General features: G+C 42.3%; 1 protein-coding gene across 2 annotated transcripts; it reads left to right on the forward strand.

Annotated features, from left to right (window-relative positions):
* Positions 1-113: 113 nt before the first annotated feature.
* Zdhhc6 (zDHHC palmitoyltransferase 6) lies at positions 114-17,961 on the forward strand. 2 transcript variants are annotated; one of them, XM_048423299.3, is made up of 11 exons: positions 116-319; positions 1,297-1,759; positions 2,770-2,861; positions 4,298-4,457; positions 6,407-6,568; positions 8,108-8,161; positions 11,703-11,870; positions 12,419-12,460; positions 13,345-13,490; positions 13,577-13,623; positions 17,394-17,961. In XM_048423299.3, the coding sequence occupies exons 2-11, from the start codon at positions 1,493-1,495 to the stop codon at positions 17,495-17,497; spliced, it is 1,242 nt and encodes a 413-aa protein (XP_048279256.1). In that variant the 5' UTR covers positions 116-319; positions 1,297-1,492; the 3' UTR covers positions 17,498-17,961. The 2 variants fall into 2 exon arrangements, with proteins under 2 accessions (XP_085550230.1, XP_048279256.1); XM_085694104.2 differs by lacking the exon at positions 6,407-6,568 and having other exon boundaries at positions 114-319.
* The last annotated feature ends 1,037 nt before the right edge of the window (positions 17,962-18,998 follow it).

Raw genomic sequence — 18,998 nt, forward strand, 5'->3', positions numbered from 1 at the left:
GGCTGGGGTTCCCCCGACCTCTAAGCAGCTGCAGGCGCCTGCTTTCAGAGGGAAGACTGACGCGGCGGACCTGCCGGAAGTGGCTGTGGCGGAGCTTGCGCCAATAGCCATAGCGGGAGCCTGGCCGCGGCCCCGTAAATCTAAGACTCGGCGGCCCGGAGCTGGTCGCGCACTCCTCACCTTCAGGGTTCGCGTTCGGCTTGCGCAGAACTGAAGAACTCGTGACGGAGCTTTGAGGAGGAAAAAATCTGTTCCGGGTGAACCCAGGCCGTCCCGGAAATGCATTGGCCTTGGAGCGGGCGCCGGAGACCAGACTGAGGTGGGAGTCACTGCGGGGGTTGCAACCCGCGTGTGGGGCGGTCTTCGCCCCGACCTAGTCGGTTCAGGATCTCCAAAATGTTGAGCCCAACCTCACTTAGTAAGACGATTTGTCTCACGAGTGAAGATCCCAGAGGGTCCCTCACCACGGCACGGGCGGGAAACTGAGGCACCCGCAGGCGCAACAGCTGCGTGGGAATCCGTTAGGCAGACGTCATACCCATTTATCGCAGGTCGTTTCCCGACTCATTCCACTCCATTCAGAACTCACTTCTCCAGCTATTTTCTTCCCTTTTCCCTCCCTCGTCCCCGGAGGGAATTCATTTTTCCTTAAATACACATATTTGTGCTCTTTCTCGTTCACTGCTTTAGTTGTTGTTTTCCGCGCGCGGGCACGCACACAAACCACACGCGCGCGTGCGCGCGCGCCGCTTTCTTTGCTTTCACCCTTGTTCCTGTACCTTTAACCCCGATCGATTGTTAATATTGGCGCTTGCGGGAACAACTGCAGGTTTTTAATACACAAAGTACTATGTTGTAGAGCATATTACACTTAATTCACATCTCTGAAGCAGTTTAGAACGTCCTAAAAGAAGCTTGGTGCCTTGGTTTCTATTTTGGACTCCAACATTTCTCGTGACCTTGACCTATAATCACTCAGCCTCTCTAAGCCTGTTTCTGTTGTAGGAAGAATTAGGTAAGACCCTGCTTCTTAGCTCTCTGAGGCTTTGGTCTCTCTAACTATCCACTTAGCGTGGGATAGTTAATCCTTCCTGACAATTTGCACACAGGAGTAAAACTGTTTAATGTGTCCAGTTTACATGCAGTTCAAGATTGGACTGTATTTTGGATCAATCCAAAGGTAATTCTTTTTGGCACACTAGTGTGCTTTTGGGGTGCTGTTACAGTGCTTCTTGGAGTTAAATAAATGGCATATGGAATTTTTTTAACGGAATTTTCCCGTTTTGGTTTCTTTAGGTTGAGTTTCACACCAATCTAGATTCTTCTTGATGTAAAGGAGTCTGGATGTCAACAGTGAAAATGGCATACTCCAGATTAACACTCTGTCAGCCAAAGGCATGACAGTTCAGGAACACATGGACTTGATGCACACAGAAATGTGTGCACAGAAAAAGAGAATCTCTAATTCTTCAAAAGAAAGAAGGCACCCAAAATGGGCACATTCTGCTCAGTAATCAGGTTTGAAAATCTTCAAGAATTAAAGAGACTGTGTCACTGGGGCCCCATTATAGCCCTTGGTGTGATAGCAATATGTTCTACTATGGCCATGATTGACTCTGTCCTGTGGTATTGGCCTTTACATACAACTGGAGGAAGTGTGAATTTTATCATGTTGATAAACTGGACTGTCATGATTCTTTACCATTACTTCAGTGCCATGTTTGCTGGTCCTGGCTTTGTCCCTCGGGGGTGGAAACCGGTAAGAAAATGATCTCCTTTGATAATGAACATTACATAATTTTATGTTTAATTGGCCATGATAATTACATTTTTGGGTTTTTTTTTGTTTGTTTGTTTGTTTTTTTGCCTTATCAACCTTTGTCCTAGGAGACCCTGGGTGTGCTACTCCAGTCACTGATTGTCACTTCTGATTAGAATTGGTGTCCATTTGAAATATTGGTTTACATTTGCTATTCCAAAGCAATTGGTACTTGTTCTTTGTTTAAATAATAATTCAAAAAAAAAAAAGAGGTTGTGTGTGGTAGTTCATCCCTTTAATCACCACACCAGGGAGGCAGAGGCATGTCATCCTATGAGCTGACATGCCTGGTCTAAATAGCAAGTTTCCAGAGAAGGGAAGAGAACGCCTCAGTCTGAGAACAGGCGGAAACAGTTATCCAAAAAGTGGACAGCCTTGTGTGACTGAAGGGGGAAAAACGCAGAGTAGTGCAAACCATGGCAAACAAAGGCAAGTGGGTCAGTGTGTGCATGGGAGCTGCTTGTACCGCAGGAGATGTGTAGAGGTTTCAGGCAAAGCTCTGGCAGAGCTGGAGAGGAATGTTATTTTGTAATACACAGATTTGGGTGAGAGAAACAACCAATAGGAGTTATTGAAATGACACCAAGGAGAGATGACAAGGGAGATTTGAGAAAGTGTCAACTTATAACTTTACTCTGAAATACTAGTCAAATTATCTAAAACTTACGCTCAGCTTTGGGTGAATAGAACCATGACACTAGATTTGGGGTGAGAGTGGAGAAAAGGAAATAAAAATGACCTCTGAGTCATCTGGAGAATGAAGCCCTTCTTACAGTTTATCAATTAAAAAATGTTTTAGCATAAGTAAAGGCATTAGAAATGTGAGTTAATGACCTCCTTCCCCCATCACCCATAATAGAAATTTATGCCACTATAGGGACCTTTATAAATCCTGACTTGTTACTGTTTAGGATCAAGTGACTAACATGCCTTTTTTTTTTTCTGTCAAGGAGAATCCTCAGGATAGCATGTACCTCCAGTACTGTAAAGTCTGCCAAGCATACAAAGCACCACGCTCACACCATTGCAGGAAGTGTAACAGGTGTGTGGCTTCTCTGTTTACCCAGAGCTGATCCTCTTGGTCTCTATGCTTTTTGTTATATCTTCCGTCATGACAGTAGAAACCATTTTTGTTCTCTGCAAGTGTCCTGGTTTACTTTTCTTCTGCTGTGGTAAAGCACTAACCACAGAGCATTTGGGGGAAGGAAAGGGTTTATTTGGCGTGCAGGTTACAGTCCATCAGTAAAGAAAGCCAAGGCAGGAGCTTGAACCAGAAACTGAGGGACACAGACTACTGACCTGCTCTTCCTTGTAGTTGATATTTTTTTCTCTTTGCTCTTTTGGAGGCCTGCCTCCCAGCTCCCAGATGATTACACATGGAGACGTATTCTTAATTATGAATACCCACCCTTAGCTTGGCCTGTTTCTAACCAGCTTTTCTTAAATTATCCCACCTATCTTTTGCCTTTGGGCTTTTAACTTTCTCTGTTTCTGTGTACCTTTCTTTACTTTTTACTCTGTGGCTCACTGTGTAGCTAGTTGGGGTCCCTGGAGTCCTCCTCTCTTCTTTCTCCATCCTAAATCTTTTTTTCTCTCTTTTTCTCCTTCTTTTTATTCTCTCTGCCTGCCAGCCCCACCTATCCTTTCTCCTGCCTAGCTATTGGCCATTCAGCTCTTTATTAGACCAATTGGGTAACACAGCTTCACAGAGTTCAACAAATGCATGTTGAATAGCTTCAGAATTTTTTCAGTTGGAATTAGGCCGGTTTTCTCAGATTTATTCATACATATTATCAAAAAATTAATGAGAAGAAAACTGAATCACTATAAAATTTGCAAAATATGCCAGGACCTGGCTGTCAGCAGCATCTGTTCATTAATATGAAATTTAGGAAATATTGAGATAGACATAAAGTCTGATTTGCTAGGAAGTCCACCTTTAGCAAAGACACAGAGCACAAGCACTGGCATCGTGTGTGCTAAGGTTATTTTCGGTCAGAAGCTCCATGTCTAACACATAATCATTCTCCGGAGTCACGTGGGAACTGTGTGCCAGTTATGACATTTATGAACTTAAAGAGACTGACAGCCGAGCTTTCTCCTTTATAATGAGATTCTTGCAGAGCCTCCTGGCTTGTGTAAGAAATTATTTTGTTGTTGGTTTTTTAAGACAGGGTTTCTCTTAGTAGCCCTAGCTGTCCTGAAACTCATTTTGTTGACCAGGCTGGCCTCAACCTGGGAGATCTGCCTGCCTCAGACACATTTACTTGAGACACTATTGTGATTTCTGACTGCTGTTTAAAATTTTAAAGAAGTCACTATGTAGCTTCAAAAGGCCATAAAGATGTATCTGTTTTATCAGAATTAACCCCCATGACTCCTGTGCATACTGCATTCCTATGTGCTTGGTCTTTTGAAAACCAGAGCTAAAGGAGACACGAGTTTGTGCTGTATGCTTCATGCACGTGTTCTTCTTAGATGTATCATGAAGATGGACCACCACTGTCCCTGGATCAACAACTGCTGTGGTCACCAGAACCATGCTTCGTTCACACTGTTCCTCCTGCTGGCGCCTCTGGGCTGCATCCATGCTGCTTTCATTTTTGTGATGACTATGTATACACAGCTTTATAATCGGGTGAGTGGACATCGTGATACACTACCATTCCTGTCAGACTCAGTGATGTCTCCAAGGGTATTGGAGGAGTCCCTTTTGGAAATACACTTTGTGATTTAACTAGTACAACAGCTTGCTTGATTATCAGTTCCTCCTTTTAGAAAGCTCTTCGTCTTGGAAATGAGGTAAGATTGTTTTATTCTGGAAACTCACCTTTTATAATTATTGTTTTTCCTTATTCATGATTTATTACATTTCTACCTTGGTGGATATGGTATTCTTTCTGTTTCCTTTGGTTTCTGTAACAGATTGTCATTCCTTTGTTCATTTGGTCCATGGCGCAAACACGCTCCTAAAATAAACATATTAAACCAAAAATAGTTTGAATTGACTTTTGGACATTCAGCCATGAGAGAAAGTTCAGAAGTTGTACACATTTTTTAAAAAATCCATAAATAGACTTGGGATCCAAAGAGGAACACAGCCCAATAGGTATACAACAAGCTGGGGAGCACATGTCCTTCATAGGACAATCCATGTGTGACTGTAGCCCATCTGTGGGTTAATCTTCCAGTATTAAGGAATTGGAATTTTCATATAAACTTTCCAGAGTTTAGATGTTAGCTCCTAACTTCCATGTGGGGCCCAGCCATGAAATTGTTTTGTTACTACTTCAGAACTGTGATTTTGCTACTATTGTGTATTGTAATGTAAATATCTGCTATGTCTGATATCTGATAGAAAATCCCCAAAGGGGTTTGAGACACATAGTAATGTGGGATTCTCTTCTGTAGGCTGTGAATGCCATTGGTTGATAGAGAAACTGCTTGAGCCTGTGATAGGATAGAATAGAGCTGAGGGGCAGGACTAAACTGAATGCTGGGAGAAAGAGGGTGGAGTCAGGAAAAGCTATGTAGCCCCGCCAGAGACAGACCCAGAGACAGATGCTGGAACTTTACCTGGTAAGCCATAGCCACATGGCGCTACACATATGAATAGAAATGGGTTAAATTAAGATGTAAGAGTTAGCCAATAAGAAGCAAGAGCTAATGGGCCAAACAGTGATTTAAATTATATAGTTTCTGTGTGGTTATTTTGGGGCTGAGCAGGCGAGAACAAACAAGTGGCCTCCCTACAACAGCACAGGTGGAGAGCCACTGATTTAGAACTTCATACAGGCCCTGCACTACTCGTCTGCAGGCTGTATTTATCAGCACCCTATGAGCTCTTGACCACTGTGCTGTGTCTGCTGCTGTCGAAGAATACTGTCATTTTAGAATAGGAAGAAGATAGCAGAGGCTTGGTGTTGCCTTGTTCATTTTGTAGGGTCCGTCTCCCTCTTCTGAGAAAACAGCAGTAACTGATATTGAAGAATACTGATGATGGAGCTGTGGATGTATGTAGTTCAGTGGTAGACCTCTTGCCCAGCATGACTGTGGCCCTGGGTTTGATTAAAAAAGAAGATACTGTACATGTCAGTAGGCGCCGAGTATTCATCAGAAACTGCTGTTTGCTGCAGTTGCCTTGGCAGCATGTCATTGTGGTTATCTTTTAGGTCACGTTGGGGTTTTACTGTTGATGTTATTTTTTTCTCATGGGTAGTGTACCTGTGTGTGTGCATGTTCACATGTGTGAGGCCTAGGGGCCCACATGTACGAGGAAGTTCAAGGCTAACGCCAAGTGTCCATTGTGTACACTGAGGTAGGTTCTCTCAGTTGAACTTAGAGGTTGAGGTAAGATGAGTGTGGTTAACCAACTTTCCCTGGGGATGCCCTGTGTTGGCCTTGCAGACACTGAGTGTATAGGAGGGCCACCATGGCCGTGGAGCATTTATGTGGATGCTGGGGATCTGAACTCAGCCTTCATACTTAGGCAGCCATCTCCCTAGCTCTGGTCGTGTTGTTGCCAGTCACTTTTTCAGCAGCGCTTGCCTCAACAGCATTTCCCGTGTGCACTGTGATTGCTTGCAGCTCTCGTTTGGGTGGAACACAGTCAAGATTGACATGAGTGCGGCCCGGAGAGATCCTCTTCCAATTGTTCCCTTCGGGTTGGCTGCATTTGCTGCCACCTTGTTTGCCTTGGGATTAGCATTGGGGACAACCATAGCTGTTGGGATGCTGTTTTTCATACAGGTAAAGTTCTTGGTTGCCTCTGTCTGAAAGTTGCATGTCACTGGACTGATTGCTATAAAAAAGAGAGAAAGTTTCAGTATGTGAGAGAAATTACTTATTTATAGACAACTAATCACCTGTGTCCAGTAGTTAATTTTAATTTTCCAGAATAGCTAGCCACTATTTCTTGTGATGTGAAAGTACACATCTTTATAATTGAGAAAGCTGCTCTCACCCTACAGTTGTCTTCACTTCCATGCAAAAAACGAGTGATTGTCAAAAAGGTTAGGAGATTCACCCATGGTCACCCATTCATGTGTTCAGTAAACGTAATTATTAATGAAAAGGAGGAGGTTTCTAAGGGAGTGCACAGAGATTGGTTTTTTTTTTTTCCTATAATGCCTATAAACTAAGAATCCTAATAAAAGCAAATTAAGATCTTGGTGTCACATCTTACATGGACCATACTTTGCATGAATTTAGTCACAGTAAAGAAACTAGGTAGGGCAGGCGTAAGCTGTTAGTTACTTTTGTGTCACCAGGACAGAGACTTGACAATACTAAGGAAGGGGGGCTCTTTTGGGCTCACTGCTTCGGAAATTAAGACTTCTGTCCTTGGCTCCACAGTGAGGTGGAGCATCGTAGCAAGGAGCAGGTAGAAGAGAGAGCTGTTCACAGCATGGTGGACAGGAAGTATAATGGCTTATGGGGAGAAACCCAGTAAAGATTCAACTACCCAAGGATACAACTCCCGTGCTCACATCATCCAGCAAGGCCACAACTAGTTTCCAGAGGCTCCTAAATTAGTGCTGCTACCTAGGGACCAAGCATTCCAGATGAGCCTCTGGAGGACACTTCTTATTCAAACCATAGTATAATGAAGATGTGTACTGCTATGTTGTGAACAGATTAATCATAAATTTAAAGTTGGGTCCTACCACGCATGTAAAAGAGCTGTGTGTGCCCATAACTCCAGCACTAATGTCGTGCAGTCAGACACAGGAGGCTTACTGGGCCTTGGTAGCTACCAGGCTAGCTAAAAAATGTTGAGCTCCAGGTTTGGGAAATAAAGCAGAGGCTACCACACAGGTCCATACCCCCTACACACATGCACTCACACACACACACACACACACACAAGTATATACACATATGCTGCATATACATACGTGCACTGTATACACACTCATAAACTATGCATACACATACATAATGGTAATAAATTTTCATAGCAATTACATTTAAGTACTGTTTCAATTATTTATATTACTGGTTTTTTTTAATACCCTGAAAAATTTTGATACTTCAGGCATGAATTATAATCAAACTATTGGACTTAGCTTTGCTTTGGGTGGGCATGCTGAGTTTGGCATAGAGATGCTGCAGTGCAGTAATTAGAGTTGGACGGGCTCCATGCTAGCTGCTACTTAACCTCTGCCATCTTTGTTGTCTTTATCTCTGGGGCAGAACAGTAAAGCTCTCTCGGAATTTACTAGAATGGTAATGATCCAAAGTAAACCAAAGTCACCTTGTTAAATTTCACTGTCATTTCCTTTCCAGATAAAAATTATTCTCAGAAACAAAACTTCTATTGAATCATGGATTGAAGAGAAGGTAAACTTTAGTAATTGTTTCTTCGTTCTAAACTACTGATTACTAATTGAGTGCTGGGCTATGACGGTGGATCATTGGCACGCCACACGAAAGGTGGGCAAGGAGAGCGTTTAGCCTCCTTCACACTCTTGAGCTGCCGTTCTCTCTCAGGCAGAAAGAGAGACAGCCCATTTGGAAAAGCACCAAAAACATGAGACATTAACTCGGGCCGGTAACGTTCGGCTTGTCAGAACTCTTCTGAGTTCCTCTGTTCCCAGAAGCTAAGCCAGGCCAGGTGTGGGTAGTACTTGGAGGGGCAGAACAATGGAGTAGTGAGCACCCGCATACAGGCCGTGTCCGGTCCCTGCATCCCAGCTGCGCATCTTACAGCAGCAGTTCTCAGTCCTGTGGGCTCAAAGCCAGTTCATAGTCACCCCAGTGCCAGGGGTCACTGATAATTGCCATATTTTCTAAATGAAAAAAATCATAAAAAATTCTGAAGACAATCCATTCTGTTAATGCAACATTTTATAAAAAGTAATTATATTTGACAACCAAAATGGAAGAAGTGGCCTTGTTTTAAAGATTTACAAATCTCTTTAATATCCGACTTAGCATAAGACAGTTGGGATCTGACACCCACTTTTGCATTCAGTCTGTTGAGATATTACTTTCTTTGACGTTTATGAAGAAAGTCCAGCTTCATACAGTTGAGTGTGTAGAAAAGATTAGAGTGTTTTGATGGGTACTTTAGACTATAATAGATATCCTTTGATTTTCCATTAAGACTTGGCAAATAATTGCCTCTCACACATCCCAGTGCTGGGATGGAAACCCAGTCTCAGGCTTGCTTAGCAAGCAGTCTGCCCCTGTGCTCACCCCGGCCCGACAGGGAACAGTTCTTGTCAGGAACTTTTTGTACTCTTTGATATTAAAATTCATAGCATTCGTATTTAATTATTTATAAGTAACATAAATATTTTATATTAAAATTGAAGTATGTTTAAATATGGGTAAGCTGTCAGAATCATAATAGGGAATACAAGTTTTCTGAAAATTCTCATTTTCTCTTGGAAGCCTGAGTTGTCTTTATCTGTCTGCAGATGCCTACAGTTGTGTACCTGCTGTGGTGCTAGTTTGATTTTGCCTTTGAAAACATTTTCACCAAACACTCAAGTTCTGCTCCTCTTAGAAATCCTGCCTAATGCACTGTTTAAATAGTTGTTAGACTTTCGGGAATAGAGACAAGAAAAAGATGTGTACATGTTCTGTGAACATGCAGTTTTTATTTTCAATTTTTTTTGTGTGTTTTTGAGATATGGTCTCTCTACAGTTCAGACCTGCTTCACCCTCCAGAGTTCAGGAGTCATAGGTGCACACCCTCGTGTCTGCCTCAGGGGTCATAGGTACAAATCCTTGTATCTGTCTCAGGGTCATAGGTACAAATCCTTGTATCTGTCTCAGGGGTCGTAGGTACAGATCCTTGTATCTGTCTCAGGGTCATAGGTACAGATCCTTGTATCTGTCTCAGGATCATAGGTACAGATCCTTGTATCTGTCTCAGGGTCATAGGTACAGATCCTTGTATCTGTCTCAGGGTTATAGGTACAGATCCTTGTATCTGTCTCAGGGTCATAGGTACAAATCCTTGTATCTGTCTCAGGGTCATAGGTACAGATCCTTGTATCTGTCTCAGGGTCATAGGTACAGATCCTTGTATCTGTCTCAGGGTCATAGGTACACATCCTCGTGTCTGCCTCAGGGGTCGTAGGTGCACACCCTCATGTCTGTCTCAGGTACAGTCTCCTCATTCGTGATTGGTTGGATCCAGAATTATAGAATCTAAAGAAAGGCTGAGTACGTTTGCAGGATTGTGCCAGTTTTTTCCTAAGATGCTGGCAGTTTTACCTACTACTGCAAATGTAAGGATAGTCTGTTATGAGAAGTTTGTCCTTCTACCCTGAGAAAGGCTTTGGACCACTGTGGACCTGAGTTTAGCCCCATAGCCCCGTCATGAGACTGTCTGTGCTGCCCTTTCTTCACTTATCCAGTCTCTTCTCCTACCCACTGCCTCATCTCCTTCTCACAGCTTGTGGATCTTATACTTCTCTATCTTTTTCACATTTTTTTTCTCTGCCTGAAATACTCTTTACCTCTTTTTGTGCCTGATTTGCTGCCCCTCAAGATACCGTTTAGATGTCATTTCCTCCAGAATCCTTCCTTACTCTCTAAGCTTGGTCAGGTCCACTTTCCTTCCTCTCCTCTAAGCACACCATGTGTCTGTGTTCCCTTTTCATGTACGGCATCTTTTTCCTTTCCTTTCCTTTCCTTTCCTTTCCTTTCCTTTCCTTTCCTTTCCTTTCCTTTCCTTTCCCCTTTCCTTTTTCCTTTCCTTTTTCCTTTCCTTTTTCCTTTCCTTTTTCCTTTTTCCTTTCCTTTCCTTTTTTTCTTTCCTTTTTCCTTTCCTTTCCTTTCCTTTCCTTTCCTTTCCTTTTTCCTTTCCTTTCCTTTTTCCTTTCCTTTCCTTTCCGTTCCTTTCCTTTCCTTTCCTCTCTCTTTTTTAAGTAGCCTATATTTGGGGTTTTGAAATTCAGTCCATGTTAAAGAGTCTCTGTCATTTTCAGATGATTTATCACTGAGCAGGACTGCAGACACCTGAAGCTTCTGTTTATTAAAAAAAAGGGGGGGGATTAACCCTCTTGTTATTTAGGTGAAGGTTGAGTTATAAAATTCAGTAAATTTGTATCATAGTTCTAACTGTTTCCATAAATAGCTAACACCCATGTTACCTTATAAGTAACTACAAGAAACTTTTATATAAAATACTGTCCGTTGACAGACAAAGCTTCAAATAATGAAATAAAACTTATCAAAAATGTATATGATTACCAGATACTAATGTTGAGTGTTTGCCGAAGAGCTGCACTTGCTTTAGAGTTAAATACTGTATACTGTATGTTTGTACCACTAGGTGGCAGTAGACTTTAACAAATTTAAAGCTAGTTTATTTCTAGAGAAAGCTAACCATTTAAATGCCTAGAATATAAGCTGTGCCATCAGAATATGCATGTGTAAATGAAGATAAAGTGTATGTGTATGCCTGATACAAAAACACGAAGTCTCCTTCACCAGCATTGCAAAATGTTTTTTTGTAAAATAGTGCCTCCCTATTAGCCCTTCCTGGCTATTGGCTAACCATAACCCACACTTTCTCCCGTATTTGTTAACCTTAACTCTCTTGTGCTGCTAAGCAACTAGAGGAATTGAGGGTTGTTCTGCTTAGGATACAGCCAGTTAGCTAATTCTTTTATTTATAAATCTTTTGAATGCTTGTTCCTAAGACACACCCAGTCATGCTTTATCAGGTATCACAAACAAGTTTTCGGTCAATCCCCCTCTATACTGTGATAAAACTATATTCTCTGTCACCACTGCTAATATTCCAGCAATAAGAAAGTATTTTTATCAATAATACAAATTTCACACATGAGTATTATCAGTAACATATTAGTAACCACTACAGGCAGAAGCAGCTGTCATTTTATACCTTTGTTTTCCACAGGCTAAAGATCGAATTCAGTATTATCAACTGGATGAAGTCTTTGTTTTTCCTTATGATATGGGAAGTAAATGGACGAATTTTAAGCAGGTATTTACATGGTCAGGAGTCCCTGAAGGAGATGGACTGGAGTGGCGAGTAAGAGAAGGCTGTGACCAGTATAGCCTAACAGTAAGTAGTTTGTTCAAAAGGCCTTCCTCTTTCCTGGCAGTTACTTTGTTAACGCCCCCAGCTTGCCGAGCTGCCCCATCTCTCTGAGCAATTGATCCCATCCTTCTCGGACACTAGCCACATGCCACAGTCTTGTATGTAGCTCAGGAATCATCTTTCATTCTTTTCCATGTTTCCCTGGTCATGTCTAACATGGTTCTACTTTGTAGTTGCTGATTAAAGAGGGAAAGGAACAAGAATTATTTAGTCGAGAATCATTAATAATGAGTTTTCTAGTTTGTCTGTTAGAAACTCAGTAAGACTCAGCCTAGAAGCTTTACAGGAACACATTTGTTGAGCTGCAGTCTGGAATGAGCTCTTCTCAGAATCCGCTCACTGGAGTCTTCCCCTCTGTGTACTCCTCAGGTGCTCAGCTGGCACCAGAATTAGGGAGCAGTATGCAAAGGAGAATTTAAAGCGCCAGAAACCGGGGTTACCCTTCTGGAGGGGAGAGACTGTTCACCACTGAGACAGACTGCTTAGTCTTTTTCCTCTTGTCTTTCAAACAGAGAGAACAGCTGAAACAAAAGGCAGACAAAAGAGTCAGAAGTGTAAGTATTTGTTTGCATTGGTGTAGATTCGTGTTTTTTCTAGTTGGACACTGTGTTTCTACATATCTTATGACAATTGGCTTTTATTAAATATTATTTCCTTTTATTGTGTTTATTTTTATACTGTGTATACGTGTTCAGCACAGTCACTCATGGGAGTCTCCTTTTACCATGTGGGCTGCAGTGATAAATATTTCCTTATATTTGTTGAAATCTGATACAGTTCAATGTTTTTGAGACAGTCTCACTGCATATCCCTGACTGGTCTTAAACTCAGAACTCACCTTCCTGTGCCTCTGAGAGCTGGCTTTAAAGGCCTATGGCACCTTGACCAGCACATACTGTTACTTTTGTTTTCTTTAAAGTACTTCGTTTTAGCAGGAGGTTTCCAAAGCAGTTAGGCATTGTGCATTGCCAACCTAGAAAAATACCTTTAGTACAGCTGCTGAAACCACTTAGCAAGCACACTGACAGGTAGAGATTATGCCACCTATGGCCGAAGGAAGTCTAAATTAAAAGTAAATACAGTTAAAGTTAAGTTCCTGTTTATACTGGCCACAGTATGAGCACTCTATAGCTGCAAGTTTCTACTTAGCAACCATTCTAGGCCACACCTAGAGTCATGCAGACACTTCCATCATTGCAGAAAGTTCTCCTGGACATGGCACTCTGCAGATATTTTTAGCAGGTGTGTGCTTGAAATGATGGATCAGACAGCCTGAGAACAAGGATCATCATCTCTTCCTGGAAGTGGGAAATGGTGGGAGAGACATTTTATCACTGAATAGTTTGGATGTGACCTTCAATTTTTTTTTTTTTGTTTAAGCTTGAAAAAATTCAAATATGGTAAATATTGAGATTGTTCTTCTGACCACTGATGGCAGGTTCGCTATAAAGTCATAGAAGATTATAATGGTGCCTGTTGTCCTTTGAACAGAGGAATTAAAACCTTTTTCACAAGCCCCTGCACAGAGGAGCCTCGGATACAGCTGCAGAAAGGGGAGCTCATTTTAGCAACAAGAGGGTTGCGGTAAGAGATGGGAATGTTGCATTTCTTTAATGTGAAACTTGACATGAACTTCGAAAGTATTTAATTTAATCTTTTAAATATTTCAGGTACTGGTTGTACGGAGACAAAATTCTCGATGATTCCTTCATAGAAGGTATGGAAATGGAAGGGTATGTTTAAAGTATGTGATTATTCGCAATAACTTCAAATTCTGTAAGAAGAACTTTTATGCGTAATTACACGTAAAACACATTAGGGAACTGTGTAGATATATAAGAATACTTTTTAGATGTCTCTCTGTAGTACTTATGTCTACCCAGTCTTTGCGTTAATAGCATGCATACAAGTTCTTATGTGACTATGTGGCAGATACTTATAAAGTCCCCAGTAGGCACCTATGGGTAATTTAGCAGATTAGATGGCACCTGGGCATGACCCCATGAAAAGACTCAATATTAAAACACTAGACCCTATTCCCAGAAGAGAAACAGCTGGAGAAAGAGTAAGCGAGGTCTGATCTTCTCTGCGGAGGCAGCCAAGGCAGCACCATGCTGCTTATTCTGGGCCTAACCAACAACTTCCATGAAGGTGCTGTCCCCTCGTAGGCATGGGTACTGTGCACAGAATGAGCTGGAGGTCTCTGCTCTGGACATGCAACTAGGGTCTGTGGAGAGATAACCAGGATATGGCAGGTGTGGAGACAGAAGTCTGGCACAGAAGTCTGAATTTGAAGCTGCGAGTCTTCGTGGACACCCAGAGCTACTGCATGAGAAGCATAGCCCTGCCCTGCACTGTGAGCCGCAAGTCTTCTGGCAGGCATGCTGAGAAAAAGAACTCTACATTTGGCTCAGAGCCTCATCACAGAAAGCCTTGCACATGGAATCCAAAAACCACAGATGTAATTGGTGGGGATGTAGGGGAGTTGTCTCAGACCTGGGACTTCAAGCAGGACATGAGACTCCTCACAGAAATGCCTCTCATCAGGAAGAAAACACCAACTGAGTTGTTTGAAGTCTGGAGACTAGCAGCCCTGCCCCTACATGCGTAGACCCTATAAAAGACAGCTAGGAACAACCGTTGACCAAGACTGGAACGCCATGTTTCCATCTACTTTGTTTTATTTCTGCTTCTGAGCTGTGTTGTTCCTTTGTGTTTGGGAGCTGTGTCTTGCCTGAATAGACTTTTCGGGTGCTTCCTTTCTGTGCATCTACTCCTCGGGGTCCCTGTTATTTCTCTCACCTTTAGAGCAGGTACTTTCTGTCTCGTTCCTATTTCCCCACCCCATCCCCTGCTCATTTCCCTACTTACTGACTCTCTTACTCTAAAACCGGAAGTTCCATTTTCCCCATTCAGAACCCCAGCGCTGCTGACTCGGGCCTCATCAAGGACACAGTTGAAGTCAGCTTATGCTTTCCCAGTGTATATCTCCACCAGCACTGCCGCAAGGTAAGACCCGAACCAGGAAAACAGAGGAAGGGAAAACAAACACGAGGATGACATAGTCCCAACCAGTGCACAGACAAATGAAAATATAAAACCATCAGACAACAGCCACTAGGATACCTGCCCAAGCTTGCAACTTCTCACTACCAGCAACCAAGACTGAGGAGACAGTGAAACGCTGGACGAAAGCAGAGTTCTGCTTCTTGAAAGGATCACTGCCCTCATGGAGACTCAACAGAGGACAGTAGTGAGAAACCAGCTCAGAACCTAACACGAAAGGTACCAAAGTGATACTCGGTCATTGGCAGACAAATTTAAAAGTGCCCAGAAAAATCAGTAAGTGGTTGAGACTGACAAAGAGACCAACAGAAATGCTAGAAATGAAAGATCCAATCAAAAGACCAAACCGACAAGCAAAAAGTCATGAACAAACCAAAGCATTGGAAAGGAAGCATAGCAGAGACCAGGCAGAAGAACAGCTGTTGGGGACATTTGACTTGAGACAGTAACACACTCAACCGTAAAAAAGAAAACAGCAAGGCAAAAACTTCTAAAAACTCTGGGATACATTCAAGAAACTAAACTTAAGAATCACAGGCTAAGAGGAAATTTCAAATTTTATAGGCAATGTAGTCAGTGAAGTTAGAAAGTTTCCCAACTGAGAGGAAGAAATGGACAGCCAAGCACAAGATGTCTGTAGAACCCAAGTCATGGCCAAAGAAGAACTCAATCAAGATGTCATAATGCAAAGAAAACAGCCGCAAGGGAATGGCAAAGGCAAACCTGTAGAATAACATCAGACCTCTTGTCAGTAACCATAAAAGCTGAGGGTTCGAATGACGTAGTCCAAGCACTGAAAAGTAAACAACTGCCAACAGGAAAGCAGCTGATGAGCACATCTGGGAAGGTGTGGAGGCGAGGAACCCTTACCCACTGCTGCTGGGAGTGTAGTCTGCTACAGCCCTTAGACAGTCAGTGGAGAGCTTCCTGAAGAAAACAAATTCCTCAGGTGTATTCCTCTGCTGTATTCCTCAGGTGTGCTGGTCTGTAGTATTTATTTAAATGACTTGGGGCCTTACCACATAGACACTTACACACCTTTACTGCTGAATTGTTCAGAGTAGCTAAGGAACAGAACCAGCCTAAAGTCCACTCACAGACAGGTGGGTAGAGAAAATACAGTATATAAACAGGGTTGGATTTTATTCATCTGTACAGAGACGTGAAATGCCATTTCCAAGAAAATAGATGCAAGTTAAATTCATTATGTTAATAAAATAAGCCAGAGCCCCACAAGTAATTGCAACTTTTATTTGAATATGTAGACTTTAGAGGGTGGGTTGGGTTATGTTTAAACTAGAAATAGAAAAACAATTTTTAATAATTTTTTATTTTCTATGCATTAGTGTTTTGTCTGCATGTGTGTCTGTGTAAGAGTATTAGGTCCTCTAGAACTGGAGTTATAAACAGTTGTGAGCTGCCATGTGGGTGCTGAGAATTGAACCCAGGTCCTCTGGAAGAGAAGTCAGTACTCTTAACTGCTGTGTATTCTCTCCAGCCCCCAAAAATGATTTTTAAAAGAGGTGATTGGATACACATACGTGTAACATGGAAGCAAAAGGGTTATTACTAGGAAGAGGACCAGTAGTGGGGATTAAGAGGAAGATGGCGGAGGGGGTGGAAGAAAAGAACCACTAAAGATAAAGTTTATAAAAGTTGCCATGAAGAAACTCATTACTTTGCATGCTAATTTTAAAAATTAATCCAATAAATCCTGTCAGCCGTCTTGGGACAGGAACTGCCCTTTAGTTGTCCGAGGGAGAGGTGAAGCATAGGCAGCTGCTCATAGTCAACTGTAAGCCAGACCTGAGGAGTCAGGCTCAGCTACCCTGTGCATGGCCGCATCCCCTTTAAGGGAGCATTCCTTTTATAAAGCTATGGCTGAAATCTGGTTGATTTTTCAGAATTCTTCCTTTTTAAAGTAAAGATGAACCTAGGATCTTCTTGAAGAAAATAAATACTTGGGATTAACATAAATTAACCGTAAATGACAGTTTAGGGGATTTTGAAATTGGTATGCTGGGAGCACATGCCTGTAATCCCAATATTCAAGAGGATCATGGGTTCAAGTCTAGCCTGAACTGCATAGCAAAACTTGTCATGAAAAAGAAGGAAATGATAAAAGCTTTAGGACGGTCATCCTGGGAACACAGTGTAATGGTGTGCCGGAACAGTCACCCGTTTATTAACCCCATTCAGTTGTGTACTTTCTACACTACACTGGCTGCTCTCCCGGGGGACGGGACCCTGGCTTGTTAGAAGTGTTTGGAGATCTTACTTTCCCTGACCCGTGTCTGAGAACTGGTGAGGGACAGCAGGTGTCTCACTGAGCGTGTCTTCATTCCAAGTAGTACACTTGCTCCCAGGAATGTCACCCAGTCCTGCTTGCCTGCTTCACCATAGCATAACTTTGTCCTTCAGGTACTTCGAGGATAAGAGGGTGGTTCCCTAGGAATTGTGTGGAGAAGTGTCCCTGTGATGGCGAATCAGACCCAGCGCCAGAGGGTGAGAAGAAGAACAGATAGCCACCGCGAAAGTGCTATCATTACGTCTTCATTACTTGAAAATCACACATATTACCAAGAATTATGCAGCGAGTCTACTCTGCTTAAGGTATTCTTTTCCTCAAAGATGCTCTAGTGCCATGATTTAAATATTTTTATTACCATTTTGAAACAGAAGCCATTCTGCATATGCCTTCGAGTTCCTGCCGTCTTGCCACTTCTCCCTACCAAAGGAAAGTCGTTCAAGCCAAGTGAGCAAACCGCACTTTCTGTAGGATTTCTTTGTGCTGCACCCGACTTTACCTGCAGATCTAGTTCCCCTTAGCCAGGAGCATCTGCATGTGGTTATTCTGTTTCTTCCTTGGTGACATTTCTTTCATAATCTAGAGACTATAAAACTTCAATATGAACTCAAATTTTGTTACTTTTAATAATGCAGATTTTGTCAAATCCAATAAAAGTCAATGGGTGTTCTGTAAAAATTATAGTTTTCACTCAAAAACGTGTTTTCTTTTTTCTTCCGTCTTTATAGAAATACTACCCTGCTACTGTGTGCAGAGTTGACATCATGACTCGAGTTCTGAGACATAACATATTCCGTTCAGTATATGAGCCCTGTTGTTGGTAGATTGGCAGCTTTCCATCTACTGAAAGTCACTGGACATTGCTTGTGTCTACTTTAATATCAAACCCTGAAGTTTGTGCAAATACTAAGATCTAAACTTAAAGGTGGGCTTGTCAAAACAGCGAGTAGAATTACAGGAGAAGGCCTGCTACTCTGCTCTTAAGTAAACTAATTGAGCTTTCCTTAATTCTTTGTATTTGGGGAACTTGAGGCTTCCGGGGCTGCCAGACTTGTAGTAGGTAAGAGTAAGAAACAGGTGCCTGGGGCCTTGGCACTGAAGGAAACATGACTTATTCCATTGCAGGAGCAGCAGATGACAGTCATTTTGAAAGCAGCATGGTCTTGAGTTAACAAAGCAGAGAAGGGGACAAGTCATATGCCTGTGGAAGTGTCTGCATTTTAGACAGAAATAGCAAGAACACACTGCAGTGTGCTTTGCATATTTGAGGTCATCTAGAGTGAGGGGCACATAGGAAGGGAAGTCAGAGCTGAGAAGTCTGTACCACCAGGGCCCTAGAAGCTGCTTGTCCTTAATTTCAAGTACAGATATTGGTTCAGCCTTGCTGAGCCTAAGGTGTGGAAAAACCATGAATATTCTAAATTTTAGTTGGAAGCCAGAAGGAGTACAAGTTAAGATTATAGTACAACAGCCAGGCCTGGTGGCACATACCTTTAATCTCAGCACTCCAGAGGCAGAGGCAGGAGGCTTTCTTAAGTTGTAAGCCAGCCTGGTCTACATAGAAAGTTCCATGCCAGTCAGGGCTGTTGTGAGACCCTATCTTTAAAGGAGAGAGAGAGAAAGAGTGGGAGAGAGCACATACAAGAAAGGTAGTAAAGGGGAAAACGTTAGCATGCTTAGAGCATGGGCCTGGTTTACAGCTTTCTTACTCAGAACTG

This window comes from Myodes glareolus, chromosome 7, assembly GCF_982192425.1.
Source record: "Myodes glareolus chromosome 7, mMyoGla1.1, whole genome shotgun sequence".
NCBI classification, from domain to species: domain Eukaryota; kingdom Metazoa; phylum Chordata; class Mammalia; order Rodentia; family Cricetidae; genus Myodes; species Myodes glareolus.

Coding starts and splice junctions, on each gene's coding strand:
- Zdhhc6 (XM_048423299.3), top strand. CDS start 1,493: ATGGGCACATTCTGCTCAGTAATCAGGTTTGAAAATCTTCAAGAATTA. Junction 1,760..2,769: donor TCCCTCGGGGGTGGAAACCG/GTAAGAAAATGA, acceptor TTTTCTGTCAAG/GAGAATCCTCAGGATAGCAT. Junction 2,862..4,297: donor CATTGCAGGAAGTGTAACAG/GTGTGTGGCTTC, acceptor TGTTCTTCTTAG/ATGTATCATGAAGATGGACC.